The sequence below is a fragment of the Tachypleus tridentatus genome, chromosome 12 (assembly GCF_004210375.1).
Source record: "Tachypleus tridentatus isolate NWPU-2018 chromosome 12, ASM421037v1, whole genome shotgun sequence".
Lineage (NCBI taxonomy): Eukaryota > Metazoa > Arthropoda > Merostomata > Xiphosura > Limulidae > Tachypleus > Tachypleus tridentatus.
Window position 1 is genome coordinate 121811627 of NC_134836.1, and position 18601 is coordinate 121830227.

The 18601-nt window shown below is 33.6% G+C and overlaps 2 protein-coding genes across 4 annotated transcripts in view; one reads left to right on the top strand and one right to left on the bottom strand.

The window, feature by feature from the left end:
• LOC143234549 (sodium-coupled monocarboxylate transporter 2-like) overlaps positions 1–18601 on the top strand; it is a 175360-nt gene that overhangs the window by 47554 nt on the left and 109205 nt on the right. The window lies entirely within an intron of this gene.
• On the bottom strand, positions 4013–16914 carry klhl10 (kelch-like protein 10). The gene is made up of 6 exons (XM_076471983.1): positions 16487–16914; positions 10946–11423; positions 9443–9612; positions 9218–9326; positions 7738–8070; positions 4013–5201 (listed from the first exon to the last, which is right to left on the bottom strand). The coding sequence occupies exons 1-6, from the start codon at positions 16879–16881 to the stop codon at positions 4923–4925; spliced, it is 1764 nt and encodes a 587-aa protein (XP_076328098.1). The 5' UTR covers positions 16882–16914; the 3' UTR covers positions 4013–4922.

Here is an 18601-nt window from a genome sequence, read left to right on the forward strand (position 1 = left end):
AGTATTCTAATCACACTGACATGTTAATAGTGGTGGTATTAATATACAGTCCTCTAATCACACTAACAGGTTATTTGTAGTGGTATTAATATACAGTCCTTTTATTACACTGGCAGGTTATTAGTGGTGGTATTAATATACAGTCCTCTAATCACACTAACAGGTTATTTGTGGTGGTATTAATATATAGTCCTCTAATCACACTAACAGGTTATTAGTGGTGGTATTAATATACAGTCCTTTTATTACACTGACAGGTTATTAGTGGTAGTATTAATATACAGTCCTTTTATTACACTGACAGGTTATTAGTGGTGGTATTAATATACAGTCCTCTAATCACACTAACAGGTTATTAGTGGTGGTATTAATATACAGTCCTCTTATTACATTAATAGGTTATTAGTGGTGGTATTAATATACAGTCCTCTTATTACACTAATAGGTTATTAGTGGTGGTATTAATATATATTCCTCTTCTTACACTAACAGGTTATTAGTGGTGATATTAATATATAGTCCTCTTATTACATTAACTGGTTATTAGTGGTGGTATTAATATACAGTCCTCTTATTACACTAATAGGTTATTAGTGGTGGTGTTAATATATATTCCTCTTATTACACTAACAGGTTATTAGTGGTGATATTAATATATAGTCCTCTTATTACATTAACAGGTTATTAGTGGTGGTATTAATATATAGTATTCTAATTACACTAACAGGTTATTAGTGTGGTATTACTATATAGTATTCTAATTACACTAACAGGTTATTAGTGCGGTATTAATATATAGTATTCTAATTACAGTAACAGGTTATTAGTAGTAGTATTAATATATGGTATTCTAATTACACTAACAGGTTATTAGTGTGGTATTAATATAATGTCCTTTTATTACACTAACAGGTTATTAGTGGTGGTATTAATATACAGTCCTCTTATTACACTAACAGGTTATTAGTAGTAGTATTAATATATGGTATTCTAATTACACTAACAGGTTATTAGTGGTGGTATTAATATACAGTCCTTTTATTACACTGGCAGGTTATTAGTGGTGGTATTAATATACAGTCCTCTTATTACACTAATAGGTTATTAGTGGTGGTATTAATATACAGTCCTCTTATTACACTAACACATTATTAGTGGTGGTATTAATATACAGTCCTCTTATTACACTAACAGGTTATTAGTGTGGTATTAATATTTAGTCCACTTATTACACTAACAGGTTATTAGTGGTGGTATTAATATACAGTCCTCTTATTACACTAATAGGTTATTAGTGGTGGTATTAATATACAGTTTTCTTATTACACTAATAGGTTATTAGTGGTGGTATTAATATATAGTATTCTAATTACACTAACAGGTTATTAGTGGTGGTATTAATATATAGTACTCTTATTACAGTAACAGATTAATAGTTGTGGTATTAATATACAGTATTCTAATTACACTAACAGGTTATTATTAGTAGTATTAATATATAGTATTCTAATTACACTAACAGGTTATTAGTGTGGTGTTAATATCTAGTATTCTAGTCACACTAACAGGTTATTAGTGTGGTGTTAATATATGGTATTCTAATTACACTAACAGGTTATTAGTGTTGTATTAATATATAGTATTCTAATTACACTAACAGGTTATTATTAGTAGTATTAATATATAGTATTCTAATTACACTAACAGGTTATTAGTGTGGTGTTAATATATAGTATTCTAATCACATTGACAGGTTAATAGTGGTGGTATTAATATATAGTCCTCTTATTACTTTAACAGGTTATTAGTGGTGATATTAATATATAGTCCTCTTATTACATTAACAGGTTATTAGTGGTGGTATTAATATATAGTATTCTAATTACACTAACAGGTTATTAGTGTGGTATTACTATATAGTATTCTAATTACACTAACAGGTTATTAGTGCGGTATTAATATATAGTATTCTAATTACAGTAACAGGTTATTAGTAGTAGTATTAATATATGGTATTCTAATTACACTAACAGGTTATTAGTGTGGTATTAATATAATGTCCTTTTATTACACTAACAGGTTATTAGTGGTGGTATTAATATACAGTCCTCTTATTACACTAACAGGTTATTAGTAGTAGTATTAATATATGGTATTCTAATTACACTAACAGGTTATTAGTGGTGGTATTAATATACAGTCCTTTTATTACACTGGCAGGTTATTAGTGGTGGTATTAATATACAGTCCTCTTATTACACTAATAGGTTATTAGTGGTGGTATTAATATATAGTCCTCTTATTACACTAACAGGTTATTAGTGGTGGTATTAATATATAGTCCTCTTATTACACTAACAGGTTATTAGTGTGGTATTAATATTCAGTCCACTTATTACACTAACAGGTTATTAGTGGTGGTATTAATATACAGTCCTCTTATTACACTAATAGGTTATTAGTGGTGGTATTAATATATAGTATTCTAATTACACTAACAGGTTATTAGTGGTGGTATTAATATATAGTCCTCTTATTACACTAATAGGTTATTAGTGGTGGTATTAATATACAGTCCTCTTATTACACTAACAGGTTATTAGTGTGGTATTAATATTCAGTCCACTTATTACACTAACAGGTTATTAGTGGTGGTATTAATATACAGTCCTCTTATTACACTAATAGGTTATTAGTGGTGGTATTAATATATAGTATTCTAATTACACTAACAGGTTATTATTAGTAGTATTAATATATAGTATTCTAATTACACTAACAGGTTATTAGTGTGGTGTTAATATATAGTATTCTAAGTCACACTAACAGGTTATTAGTGTGGTGTTAATATATGGTATTCTAATTACACTAACAGGTTATTAGTGTGGTATTAATATATAGTCCTCTTATTACAGTAACAGATTAATAGTGGTGGTATTAATATATAGTATTCTAATTACACTAACAGGTTATTATTAGTAGTATTAATATATAGTATTCTAATTACACTAACAGGTTATTAGTGTGGTGTTAATATATAGTATTCTAATCACACTGACAGGTTAATAGTGGTGGTATTAATATACAGTCCTCTAATCACACTAACAGGTTATTTGTGGTGGTATTAATATACAGTCCTTTTATTACACTGGCAGGTTATTAGTGGTGGTATTAATATACAGTCCTCTAATCACACTAACCGGTTATTTGTGGTGGTATTAATATATAGTCCTCTAATCACACTAACAGGTTATTAGTGGTGGTATTAATATACAGTCCTTTTATTACACTGACAGGTTATTAGTGGTAGTATTAATATACAGTCCTTTTATTACACTGACAGGTTATTAGTGGTGGTATTAATATACAGTCCTCTAATCACACTAACAGGTTATTAGTGGTGGTATTAATATACAGTCCTCTTATTACATTAATAGGTTATTAGTGGTGGTATTAATATACAGTCCTCTTATTACACTAATAGGTTATTAGTGGTGGTATTAATATATAGTCCTCTTATTACAGTAACAGGTTATTAGTGGTGATATTAATATATAGTCCTCTTATTACATTAACAGGTTATTAGTGGTGGTATTAATATATAGTATTCTAATTACACTAACAGGTTATTAGTGTGGTATTAATATATAGTATTCTAATTACACTAACAGGTTATTAGTGCGGTATTAATATATAGTATTCTAATTACAGTAACAGGTTATTAGTAGTAGTATTAATATATGGTATTCTAATTACACTAACAGGTTATTAGTGTGGTATTAATATAATGTCCTTTTATTACACTAACAGGTTATTAGTGGTGGTATTAATATACAGTCCTCTTATTACACTAACAGGTTATTAGTAGTAGTATTAATATATGGTATTCTAATTACACTAACAGGTTATTAGTGGTGGTATTAATATATATAGTTTGCTAATTACACTAACAGATTATTAGCGGTGTATAAAGGATTACTACATGCTTATAACCCATCAACAACTATTTTATTTAGTTCTTCGCTCTTCTAAGCAGAGTACCTGAACAATTCAGTTGTTATATAATTCAGGTGTTATATAATTAAGTTGTTATATAATTCAGGTGTTATATTTGTCTTGTTTCCGACTCCTCGCTCCCCCTTTCGGACAGATTTAAGTTTCCACGCTCATAATTTTAAAATATAGGTCTCGATTCATAGCGTTAGACACAGCAAGGACTTTGCTCTAAAACAAACAACAAACTGATCGATCGTTTGTGGTACGATAGAGGTCACTAAATTATTCGAGGTGTAGTTTGAATTTCGCACAAAGCTACAAGAGGGCTATCTGCGCTAGCCGTCCCTAATTTTGCAGTGTATGATTAGAGGGATAGAAGGAAGCTACTCATCACCACCCACCGCCAACTCTTGGGCTACTCTTTTACCAACGAATAGTGGGATTGACCGTCACATTATAACGCTCCCACGGCTGAAAGGGCGAGCATGTTTGGTGCGACGGGGATTCGAACCCGCGACCCTCGAATTACGAGTCGAACGCCTTAATCTACCTAGCCATGCCGGGCCTATGAACAAAATACAACAAAGTTTATTTAAACCGAAGTTAAGTATAACGTACTCGTTCGTGTGTTTATTGTTACTTCTATTACTCTATGTTTATATTTAATACATTCATGTGTTAACTAATACATGCTTCGACTAAGCTGTAAAAGTGCATTTGTCGTCACCAAAATTTGAAAACGAAGCTTTAACAAGTTAGAAAATTTCAAAGTACACATTTAAGTTTCATATTTGATTTTCTGTAAGCTAGAAAATAAATTTAAAAATTTTGTTCCAAGGAATCCTTTTTGTTTCGGAAAGTAGACATTTAAATTATGTGTCAACTGTAAAAATATTTTAATTTATATGTAGAAGTCTAATTTCATGTTAGTTGTTGTTCATCGGTTGCAGTGTATCGTTAGCTTGGTTTTGTTGTAGTTCAAGAAGTTTCTGGCGTTTCTCTTCCATGAGACGGTCCCTGTGTTTGTGGACGTAATCATACACATTAGGAAGACCGGAAACGACGCAAGCGGCTAAAGCAGATCGGAAGATGTTCATGTCTGTGGCTTCGTACCATTCATTGGTTTTTTCGTCATAACATTCCACGTGAAAGATTGTTGTCACTCCGTTAAACCCGCCAATAGCAAACAACATGTCGTCTATCACCTACAGATATAATCAGTTGACAATCAAGGGTTTGTACAAACATAAACTTAGATATATCACTTGATATGAATTAAAATGATTAGTTTGTTTGTGAGTTGTGCTCACGACGTGTGTAAAAATTTGGTTTATTATTATTACCTTTCTTTCAGACTTATGTAGGACTTAGTTTTATTGTTTGTTTGTAACCAAACGCAGAGCCAAATATTTTGACCAATCAGTTAACGTATCGGGCTCGAAGAGTGTTGTTGCCAAGACACGCTTTCAACTGCGGATGTGTTATATCGGGTGTGTTATATGTGTTATTAGAGCGAAAACTAATTTCGCCATTCGATTAAAAGAAGATTCTCCCTGCGGCTGGTGCTACTGAAATTTTGTCTGAGCCAAAGGGGTCTTTAACCTGGCCGTATGTATAAGGCACAGTTCGATAGAACAGAGAACAAATGTAGTCAGCATAGTTGTCCAAACCTAAAGGTTTCAAAGAGTAATTTGGAAACTTATACAGACTTTGGAATCTAATGAAAAAACAACATCTAGATGGTTGGAGAGGGTGGGTAGTAAAGCTTAGTTTATCTATGTAATCAGAGATAAAATGAAACTTTAGTTTTAAAGAGTTTATTGGAAGCAATTTTACAACAAAAAAAAACTATAGTTATAAAACCTTTTAAGGATAACTACTTCTCCAGAACTGGCTGCAGACAGAGAAAGACAGTAAGTGTCGAGACGTTGCTGATGGAAACATTCAGCTCCGCACCCTTAACTAATTTTCCATGCCTGCTGATTAGTTTAACATCAGCGTATGGATTTTGTTTGGGATATCTCCCACGCTTTTGGTAGCTATTACCAGGGACAATATCCGTTGTGACTTTAAAATGAAGGTTAGAATTTACAATGAATTATTTCTTAAAACTTCTCAGTGTTCTTTTAATTCATCCACAACTCGTTTTTACATGAACTGATTATTTGTTAAATCACTGATTTTTTGTTGTTATTAAAGCTGTTTCTACAGCTCCGAGACGACAATCACTGAACTACTGACTGAAATATTTTGAAATACAGGTCACAGATTTACTTTTTACATTATCTCAAAGGTGGAATCATTAGATTTTAAAAGCGTTATTATATATATATATATATATATATATAAGTGAAGAATTGTATGCATATGGAACGATTAAGCATCCACATCCCGCTCTACCAGTTTCTATTTCTATTCCTTTACATTATTTTATTTCTTGATGTGAGACTGGTGAATGAAAGTTTAAACTAATAAACAGTGTATCCCCACCACAATGTGTGTCCTGCGTTTTCAGCCACCTCTAAAACCTGGGGTACATTTTACCTTCCACATTATAGTTTGTGATCTGAGATCATTTCAACTAGTGCAGCGTTTTTGGTTTTTTAATTCATTTTTGTTTTAGCTTGTTTTGGGTTATAACAAACTAATATATATATATATATACACACAAGCGGTTAACAATAAATTAACATGAAATCTGCAGTATGCCGATATATAACGGTAAGAAAGGAAAGGCACCTTTTCGTTATTGTTAGCTAGTCTCGTCTAGTCTCGTTCAAACAATACACTTGCGTGATTTTGTTATGTTATAGTCAGTAAGAATGTAGACAGTGTATGAATTATTGAATTGTGAAAATGAGGCTTACCAAAAATCTGATAATTTATTTGACTAACACATCTTCCAAATGGCTTCTAACCACGATGAACCGCTTGAACAAGTAATATTAACTTTTTGGTTTTAAACTTTAAAAAAAAACTTACAGAAGTTGTTTTAAAACACGAATGATGGGTAAAGCAGCTTTTGTCTCAGGGAATGTTTGAAATAAAAAAACAAACAAACAATTATTTACATATTTTTTTTCTACAGAAATATTGGGAAGTAATTATCTATAGAACTTTATCTAAACTGTTACAAAACGTTTTATACATCCCTAAGGTTCTAAGAATTGTTATACTGAAATGACATGAAATGAAAAAATGAACTAGAATAACATGCGCGCCATCTATCGATAATAATAAGTAACACGTTTCATCTAACTATCGCTACTAGTAGGTTTCGGGAATTGGCAAAAGCCTAACTAAAATACTATTTGTCGGTAGGTGACACGAATAAAACTTGTTGTTTTGGGGAATGAATGTACGAAGCCCTCGAGGTGACACGAGGAAGAAAAAAATAATTATATCGTGGCCACGTTGTAGTTATTTCGTTTTAACTGTTTAGTTATCTCGAGGGAACGACATATTTTTATACTTTGAAGATGTTAACCTGAAGATGACCTAGGAAGGTCAAAACGTTGTTCTCTGCTTATCAATAAAAGTGTTAATGCCCATACCAGCCGTTCTGAGATACACAGATATATTTATAGTCGTATCTCCTCGAGGTTCCTACACGAATGAGATAATAACGTTAAATTGATTGTTTTATTGACAAAATGAAAATTGTTTAACCCTCGTTTATTTAAAGTGATTTCTTTTCCCGTGATATATTATAGTAGATAGATAATGATAAATATATTTTACCTCAATGCCAAAATTCGATCGTGGGTTATACATGTCAGGTATGGGAGTCCAAGTGTCTGTGGCAGGATTGTATTTCTCTCCACTACACAGTCGTGTAATGCCATTGAAACCACCCAGAACGTAAATATGGTCGTGGTAGGCGAAACAAGACACTCCACTGCGGCGATTCCTCATTGGACTGAGCATGTTCCACTGGTCAGTCTTTGGGTTATAACATTCTGCCGAGTTCATGCACTCGGTCCCGTTAAAACCGCCAGTAATGAATATTATGCCATTCAGTACAGTGGCACAGGCGTCGCTTCGCTGGACATTCATAGGGGTTATCATTGACCACTAGCAGAAACAAATACTTCTTATCAATTTGAAATACATGATTTGCTCGTGTAGCTCAAATTATGAGCAACGTTTTTATTTTGACGTATTAGAAACTGTGTGTAGGTTACATTAGATAAATGGTTCTGGTGGTTAGGGCGCTCAGCTTTCAATCTGTGGGTCACGAGTTCGAAACCCTTCACAGCAAGTGCTCGCCTTTTCATCCGGGGAGGGGGGGGGTGCATTATAATGTAACGCTCAATTACGAGTCGAACGCCTTAACCCACCTGGCCATGCCGGGCCTACTCACCCATATAAGTGACACTTAACATTGTAATCTGTACTGTAGTGACGTCATTAAAACGTGTGAATACCATGAATCACGAGAAGAATTATGCACTCAGTAAATTACAACACAGCATAGGATAACTCACAAGTAATAAGTATATTTGTTACTTTTAATTTTTGTTTCATTTACTCTCGAAACATAACACTTTCAGAAACCCTGCGCAAATAACTCTATTACTTGTTTCGTGTTTAAACTAATTACATGTTAGATTTTTTGAAATGGTACATATGTTAAGTGCACAAACGCTTTGTGTAATATATTTGATGCAATGAGGAATGACTGAAACAAAGTGAGAGAACAAAAATTCACTTTGTAGGTTTCACTTTTAGGCTGTTTCAATAATAATGTGTTTGGTTTAGAATTTCACTGAAACCGATACAAAGGGTACCTGCGCCTAGCCGTCCCAGTTTTCAACTTACAGGCTACACGGAAGGCAACAGAGTACACCTATAGCTCTAGATATACTCTCTCTAGGTGAATAATTAGATCTGAATGTCACTCTTATAGCGCACTCATGGCTTCAAAGTGCAGAGTGAGACGCAAACATGGGATCCTCAGATCCACAGTTCGGGCACGCTAGCTTAATGGCTTTGCTAAGGAGAAAACACGCTACAAGAAAAACTAAAACGTCTGATACGATAATTATAGAACAATCTTTAGGGCTCGATATATTTGTTCTGTTTTTACATTGAAAATAAAATAACACAGTGACATTTCTTCACAACAAAAACCGTATATATTTCTAAGATAATGTAAGTTAAGAGAAAGGCCCGAAACGTTTCGAATTATTATAAAACTAATAGTTTTTGCAAAACTAACCTGGTTATACGTGTAGTCATATTTTTCGACTGTATTTTGACGATGGTGACCGTTGTATCCACCCATAGCGTAAATTATATCGTTTAGTACAGTAACACTGACGTAGCACCTAAATCAACAGAAACATGTTATGTTACATGTTAGAAGGTTTGTTGGTTGAAGAATAAACAGATAGAGAGATATTTTTAAAAATTATTTTTCAATTATTTTTTTTTGTTTATTTACCTCCTAGCATTCATGGGCGCCACCTCTCGCCATTCTTTGGTTACAGCGTTGAAACATCGACAGCTGTTGAAATATTCTACTCCATCAAATCCACCAATCACGTAAATGTCAAAGTTTATGACAGCGCATTTGTGGTAAGCACGTGCACCCATTGGGTCGACTTCGTCTACCTTTCATAATGAAAAAAATGGATGAATAACATCATTGTAAGTATGGTAAGAATCAAAACTGTAATAAAGCAATCTCAGCGTGTAGTAATATCATTGTAGTCAACGGAAAAAATAGTTTCTCACTGCCTGTAGTATTTCTTGATGACGAAAACCTACTTGAGATAAAAATGTATCTCAGTTTGCAAACTCTCTCTTTGTTAACCTGAAGATGACCTAGGAAGATCTCTGCTTATCAATAAAAGTGTTAATACCCATACCAGCTTACCGTATTACGTAAGGGCGCAGGATATTTCAACTCAGTTTGGAGAGCTAGCACGGCAGTGACAAAACAAATTTTGCGTATTGTTTTTCTTCTTGTACAACAAAGATTTCACGTAGTTAATTGTTTCTTTCAAAATTTCACGCAAAGCTACACAAAGGTTCTCGCGCCAGCTATCCCAAAATTTGGGAGAAGACAGCTAGCCAAAAGTTCCCCGTCAACTCTTGGAAGACTCATGTGTGTTGAAAAGTTAGTTGTTACACTGTTACTAATATAGCACATACATGCTTCCAAAAAATGAAAGGTCCGGCATAGTCATGTAGTGAAGGCGCTCGACTCATAATCCGCAGGTTCGAATCCCCGTCACACCAAATATGCTTGCCCTTTTCAGCCGTGGGAGTGTTATAATGTGACAGTCAATCCCACTATTCATTGTTAAAAGAGTAGCCCAAGAGTCCAAATATCGGATGACTCTTAAAAATAAGACATAAGGTTTCATAATGCTAGCATTCAAGGTTCGAGACCAGTGATGAACGCATGCAAGCAGTCTATTATACAATCCCACTATTCGTTGTTAAAAGAGTAGCCCAAGAGTCCAAATATAGGATGACTCTTAAAAATAAGACATAAGGTTTCATAATGCTAGCATTCAAGGTTCGAGACCAGTGATGAACGCATGCAAGCAGTCTATTATACAATCCCACTATTCGTTGTTAAAAGAGTAGCCCAAGAGTCCAAATATAGGATGACTCTTAAAAATAAGACATAAGGTTTCATAATGCTAGCATTCAAGGTTCGAGACCAGTGATGAACGCATGCAAGCAGTCTATTATACAGCTCTCCATTAAAACGAAACAGCATGAAATTAAATCGAGTTATTAAAAGAAGATATAACAAAAAGAGATCTAATCACAATCGTAACTTCTTTTTTATTGTTACTGAAATGAAATTTTTAAAAAATTCCAGAAAAATTAAAATTGCGAAGGGAAGAGGGCAATCATGCTACTGTCAATTATTAATAAATGAGAAATAAAAAAATGTAATAGAAATGGACATAAGGATATTTATACTTACCTTGACCCAGCGGTCTGCCCTTGTATCGTAGGTTTCGATGAAATTTGTCGGACTCCCACCACTCCAGCCACCGATGGCGAACATGACCTCATAAGGAATCCGTGGTCTAGCCAGGTCAGGAGTTGGAATTTCGCCGTCCTTTTCTGTGATCATTTCAAGATCATATAAGAACTTAAGTGTATCAATGACCAGTGGCCGGCAATCTTCATTCTCTAACACATAACGATGGTTCTTGACCTTCTCAATAAAGAACTGCGTGTCCAGCAAACCTAGACGAACACAGCGCATTAGTTGGACGATGTGTTTTTTTCTTTCTTGGGGTTTTTGGTCAATCCATTTTATCAGTGCAACCCAGACAGTCTCTTCATTTCGAACGTTTAATTCCTCATCACCACAGATACTCACCAGTTCTTCGACAGAAAGCTCCATCAGTTCTTCACTGACGTTAGTCACATCCGGAAAATTGACCATTAGATATCTAGTTAGAAAGTTTTTAGTTCATTATCAACCATCTGTACAAATGACAGCGTTTAGATTTATTTAGAATTTAAAACTTTGTCGATAAACTTAAAAAAGTTTTAGAAATAGAAACAAACTACTGAAAATGTGAAACTCTAACGGAAAAGTTGAAAATCTTTACAAACACAACCCAACTGTTGAAAATGTGAAACTCTAACGAAAAAGTTAAAAATCTTTACAAACACAACCCAACTGTTGAAAATGTGAAACTCTAACGGAAATGTTGAAAATCTTCACAAACACAACCCAACTGTTGAAAATGTGAAACTCTAACGGAAAAATTGAAAATCTTTACAAACACAACCCAACTGTTGAAAATGTGAAACTCTAACGGAAAAGTTGAAAATCTTTACAAACACAACCCAACTGTTGAAAATGTGAAACTCTAACGGAAAAGTTGAAAATCTTTACAAACACAACCCAACTGTTGAAAATGTGAAACTCTAACGAAAAAGTTGAAAATCTTTACAAACACAACCCAACTGTTGAAAATGTGAAACTCTAACGGAAAAATTGAAAATCTTTACAAACACAACCCAACTGTTGAAAATGTGAAACTCTAACGGAAATGTTGAAAATCTTTACAAATACAACCCAACTGTTGAAAATTTATCAAATATGTGAAAACGCGTTGCATCTGTTTAAAGCTTTAAAATCTCCAAACCCACGTCACGACTGTGGAAACTTCAAAACGAGAGTTCTTTATAACTTTACGGTTAACCTAAGTAAAAAAAAACACTCACATATAAATTTTGTAATATTATTGGTTATCTCGTAAGCCACATGAAACAGTAACAAATATTTGTAAACCTATTTGTTAATAAGTTGTTTTGGTTTTCCATTTTTTTTTCTTAATTTTACAAAATAGGTGATTAGTTAGTAAATTCGTCGTTTGGGAAATTATATACCACTGATTATGTTAAAATAATGCACAGAGCGGTATTAACCGCATCTGCTCTTTTTATAAATATCTAAGGTATATAAAACATTAGCTATAATTATCTTAGTAGAGTGTGTATTTTTCTTATAGCAAAGCCATATCGGGCTATCTGACGAACCCACCGAGAGGAATCGAACGCCTGATTTTAGCGTTGTAAATCCGTAAACTTCCCGCTGTACTAGTGAGGGAGGGTATCTTAGTAGAATATAACCATTAATAATGCTGCTATATATGTATAGTTTGTGGTACTATTAAAATATATTTTTATCTTTTTTTTCTATGCAGGCTTTTAGTGAAATAATAGTAGTGTAAGGTATTTGTTGTTAAGAGGTTACACAGTTAAAAGGTTGTAAAGGACTTGTTATTTAAATGGTTACACAGTTAAAGTATTCCAAGTGGTTTGGTATTCAAATTCGTCAAATGTAGTAGTTCCAATGAGTTTCAGTTCTTTAAATACAAATTATTATCTCTGTCCACAAACTGAGTTTTCAACAAAACTGGAATATCAAAAACTCTAATGTTTATCTTCCTTAATATTGAACTACTGACCACAGGGAGGGAAATCTGTAATCTTAAAGCTGAGAATTCAGAGCGTGTTTATTAGCACCACGACTCGCAAGCTGAAACCTTCTATTTACGTCTGAACGTCCTGAACTCTGGGCCACGACTGACCATTTATGTTAATCATAATATTTTCAGTTTTTACTAGCTTAACATATTTATCAAAACACGATCAGCAAATAATTACAGCGAGAAATTTTCAAAATTGTCTCATAATTTAACAGGACGTGTAAGAAAGGTTCTTCTTTATATATTTAAAATCAAAAGTTGTAGACACGTATTAATCATGGATTAAGTTCTCTAGTGACGTTCACTAAAAATGCTTATTTCTACATATATCCCATGTAGTTTGGCTTGCTTTGAGCTATGCGCAAGTCTGTACGAGAGTTATCTGCGCTAGCCGTCCCTAATTTTGCAGTGTAAGACTAGAGGGAAAGAAGCTAGTTATCACCACTCACCGCCAACTCTGGAGCTACTCTCTTATCAAATAATAGTGGGATTGACCGAATATTATAACGTCCCCACTTCTGAAAGGATGAGCATGTTTTGTGAAAAAGGGATTTTAGCCCGTGACCCTCACATTGCGAACCAAATGTCCTAATCACCTAGCCACGATGACCCTATCTACATGAGCCAGACCATGTCCATGGGATGGATAACCTATTCCATGTGAGCGAGAACACATCCATGTGATGGATAACATATTCCATGTGAGCGAGAACACATCCATGTGATGGATAACATATTCCATGTGATCAAAAGGTTTAGTTTAGAATGAAAATTCCAGATATAATCTGATAGCGATGAATGTTTTTGATAAAAGTAAACGCGAAAATCGACTATAACGGATTAATTAATCAGATATTTTATATAAGCTCGATTGTTCTATAACCACTTATTAACGAACCTTTATTTTACATAAGAAATTATATCCTAATAACGTTTGATTTTTTTCTTTCAATAAGTTTTTATCTTACGATTTATATCTAAATTTATGTCCTTATTAATAAAGACCTGAATAATAACGTGCCACAATGTACTTTTATGTAGAGCCAACGGTAAACGTACAGGGTGTTTTTATTATTGGAAAAACAGTGGAAAGTCCGACAATACATTTTGGTATAGTAACAATATATGTACAGTTTTCTTGTATTTAGTTCACGTTTCTTTGGTAGAAACTCCTACAGCACATATTGGAATAGTAATAACAGTGTACGTCCAGTTTTCTACTATCTACTTCACAGTAGAAAGTCCTACAGCACATATTGGAATAGTAATAACAGTGTACGTCCAGTTTTCTACTATCTACTTCACAGTAGAAAGTCCTACAGCACATATTGGAATAGTAATAACAGTGTACGTCCAGTTTTCTACTATCTACTTCACAGTAGAAAGTCCCACAGCACATATTGGAATAGTAATAACAGTGTACGTCCAGTTTTCTACTATCTACTTCACAGTAGAAAGTCCTACAGCACATATTGGAATAGTAATAACAGTGTACGTCCAGTTTTCTACTATCTATTTCACAGTAGAAAGTCCTACAGCACATATTGGAATAGTAATAACAGTGTACGTCCAGTTTTCTACTATCTATTTCACAGTAGAAAGTCCTACAGCACATATTGGAATAGTAATAACAGTGTACGTCCAGTTTTCTACTATCTATTTCACAGTAGAAAGTCCTACAGCACATATTGGAATAGTAATAACAGTGTACGTCCAGTTTTCTACTATCTACTTCACAGTAGAAAGTCCTACAGCACATATTGGAATAGTAATAACAGTGTACGTCCAGTTTTCTACTATCTACTTCACAGTAGAAAGTCCCACAGCACATATTGGAATAGTAATAACAGTGTACGTCCAGTTTTCTACTATCTACTTCACAGTAGAAAGTCCTACAGCACATATTGGAATAGTAATAACAGTGTACGTCCAGTTTTCTACCATCTACTTCACAGTAGAAAGTCCTACAGCACATATTGGAATAGTAATAACAGTGTACGTCCAGTTTTCTACTATCTATTTCACAGTAGAAAGTCCTACAGCACATATTGGAATAGTAATAACAGTGTACGTCCAGTTTTCTACTATCTACTTCATAGTAGAAACTCCTACAGCACATATTGGAATAGTAATAACAGTGTACGTCCAGTTTTCTACTATCTACTTCACAGTAGAAAGTCCTACAGCACATATTGGAATAGTAATAACAGTGTACGTCCAGTTTTCTACTATCTATTTCACAGTAGAAAGTCCTACAGCACATATTGGAATAGTAATAACAGTGTACGTCCAGTTTTCTACTATCTACTTCACAGTAGAAAGTCCTACAGCACATATTGGAATAGTAATAACAGTGTACGTCCAGTTTTCTACTATCTACTTCACAGTAGAAAGTCCTACAGCACATATTGGAATAGTAATAACAGTGTACGTCCAGTTTTCTACTATCTACTTCACAGTAGAAAGTCCTACAGCACATATTGGAATAGTAATAACAGTGTACGTCCAGTTTTCTACTATCTATTTCACAGTAGAAAGTCCTACAGCACATATTGGAATAGTAATAACAGTGTACGTCCAGTTTTCTACTATCTACTTCACAGTAGAAAGTCCTACAGCACATATTGGAATAGTAATAACAGTGTACGTCCAGTTTTCTACTATCTACTTCACAGTAGAAAGTCCTACAGCACATATTGAAATAGTAATAACAGTGTACGTCCAGTTTTCTACTATCTACTTCACAGTAGAAAGTCCTACAGCACATATTGGAATAGTAATAACAGTGTACGTCCAGTTTTCTACTATCTACTTCACAGTAGAAAGTCCTACAGCACATATTGGAGTAGTAATAACAGTGTACGTCCAGTTTTCTACTATCTACTTCACAGTAGAAAGTCCTACAGCACATATTGGAATAGTAATAACAGTGTACGTCCTGTTTTCTACTATCTACTTCACAGTAGAAAGTCCTACATTGCTTATATAGCTGGTGACAATAATGTTAAGTGTATTTTAGGGCAATGTTTCAGAACGTTTACACTATCTATTAAATAACAAATGTTAAGCCACATTACAATGTAGCTAACGTTTATTTATATATCATCATACTCATGAAATACAAGCAGATTATTCTCTCTTTGGTAGATTGTTTAGGCAGAGTATTCATGATGAAACTTTGTAGTATGGATGGCAACTTGTGGAGACACAAGTATAGAGGAAGACTTTCGAAACGTCGACCGCTACACTTGTGTCTCCACAACATGCAGTTGCCGTCCATTCTACAAAGTTTTATCAAACACAGAAGTCGATTTGATACTTTGTTGTTGTTTGTTTTGAGACCCAATTATGTTTTTTGTACACGATCGTATAGAAAAACAAGTTGTATTTAGTAATTACCTGAAAATATTATTATAATGCCTTGTTCACAACATGTAGAAATAATAAGATGAAATTATTCTAGTTTAAAGTTTAAGACATTCTTAAAGAAACCAACAAAAGGCCCTGTTTACTTGTGTGCCTTGTCTTCCAGGTCAGGAATGTAGAATCTTCTAGCAAGCTGTCTGATTCCAATACAGTTTTCTGGTCTCAGGTTTAAAATCAGGAAATCAGAGCAGCATTTCACAATTCCCATAACATTGAACTGGTCACCTGAAGATAGAATTTCTTCTACGTTTTCCCAGGAGACATCTATCGTTCGTGTATATGCGTATTCTATGATAAGACACAGCATGTCAGAAGATATGCCAGGGATAATGATATCATGTCTTTCCTTAGCATGTAGAGTGGTGGTGAAGAGAGTCCTAAAATAGGGGCTACAAGCCGACATGATGGCTCTGTGAACCATGAACTGCTGTCCATCTGATGTTCTGAGAATAGCGTCGCAAAGCTCCCCCTCACGACGCATTTCGTACAAAGCTTGCAAAGCTTGCAAACTGTAAGTACGCTCCATCAAATAAAGATATTAAAAATAATTATCTTCTTCGTTTGTTGTTGTTTTTTGTTAGGTTTCTGTATTAATGTGCCTAAGAAAAACTCGAGGCTCTGTAGAGCCCAGCCCATTTTATTTACCCAATCTATCCATTGTATTTGATTGTTGTATCTTTGTTTTGTGATCGGTTCCTAAGGTAACTGACTACAGCAAACAATGCTTACACCTAATAAATGCATTGTATTATTGGATATGTTCAAAAGGCAATAATGATTCATCAACAATGTATCTAGTAGGATTACAATTATCAAAGTCATCTGACATGCTTATTAATAAAATAAAAAAGAACCCTTAGCAACGACAAATGTATCATGAATTATATTGTGTAATAGCTGTTTTGAAATTATAAGTTGTGCCACTTATAAATAATAAATAATTAAAAATGTTTATTCTTGGCTAAAATACCTCTTGTTTTTTGTAGGAAACGTTTTTCAAACTTAATCATTTCAAGAATATTAGTTAACTTGGTGAATTTTCGAGAACTCTTCCAGTGTGTTTATGATCGATTTAAAAATTTCACAAGAAATACGTGATAAATATATAGCGGTAGCTGAGCAATCTAATAACATGAAGTAAATATGTAACTTGCTATTGAATTCAGAGAAAGAGTTTTGGAACTGGTTGGTATAGTCAAAATATAACAAAAACTAGAAATATCAGATTTTAATTTCCTTTGAAACGTACACAGCTTGGTTTGAACTTGAGAACAAGAGTATAATATTATAGATAGCATCATATGAAACTGGTAACAGAATATTATATTTTACAGTGAATACAAATTTAAAGACCAGTAAATATTGATGCTATCACGCGAAATTCATCAACTCACTGAGCCTTTGCTACCGTATAATACAGCAACCCTAACCAGTTTTTGCACCTTAACCAAATTTTAATCAAAATTGTGGACACTTTAGTGAATCTGTGTTTTAGAATTCTACTCACAACAGTTCATATATTAAATCTTTAGTCTGAACCTGAAGACATGATAGATAAAATAGATAGAATAGATAAACATTCTGGTAACAGAATGTTATATTTTACAGTGAATACAAATTTAAAGACCAGTAAATATTGATGCTATCACGCGAAATTCATCAACTCACTGAGCCTTTGCTACCGTATAATACAGCAACCCTAACCAGTTTTTGCACCTTAACCAAATTTTAATCAAAATTGTGGACACTTCAGTGAATCTGTGTTTTAGAATTCTACTCACAACAGTTCATATATTAAATCTTTAGTCTGAACCTGAAGACATGATAGATAAAAACTCTGGTACATAAAACAAACATGTGGCACCAATGTAAAGACAAAAGCAACAGTAACCAATACATTCTACAGAGTGTTCGGAAAGTCACTTATATATTTATTAACAGACACGTTTCAATATAGAATACAGGAGGTAAATACGAATGACAATTATAAACAATGTTGAAAGTGGCATCAATACAGGCCTGGATCCTTCTTATTTTGTTTCTAAACACCGCTATCAGTTGCTGACTTGAAATAGACTGAATAAAATATGATTACAAAACTGCACAGTGACTTTACCGAACACCCTGTAGATATTTTTTCAGAGTTCTTGGTTTTAATATACGGATTCCCTCAAGGAAGCTGGTTAATTAGCCATTCAGCA

Excerpts from the sequence above, each read along its gene's own strand:
- klhl10 (XM_076471983.1), bottom strand. The coding sequence starts at position 16,881 with ATGCGTCGTGAGGGGGAGCTTTGCGACGCTATTCTCAGAACATCAGAT. Across the intron at positions 11,424-16,486 it reads CTGGAAGACAAGGCACACAA|ATATCTAATGGTCAATTTTC; the intron begins GTAAACAGGGCC and ends CTTTCTAACTAG. Across the intron at positions 9,327-9,442 it reads GCGCCCATGAATGCTAGGAG|GTGCTACGTCAGTGTTACTG; the intron begins GTAAATAAACAA and ends CTGTTGATTTAG.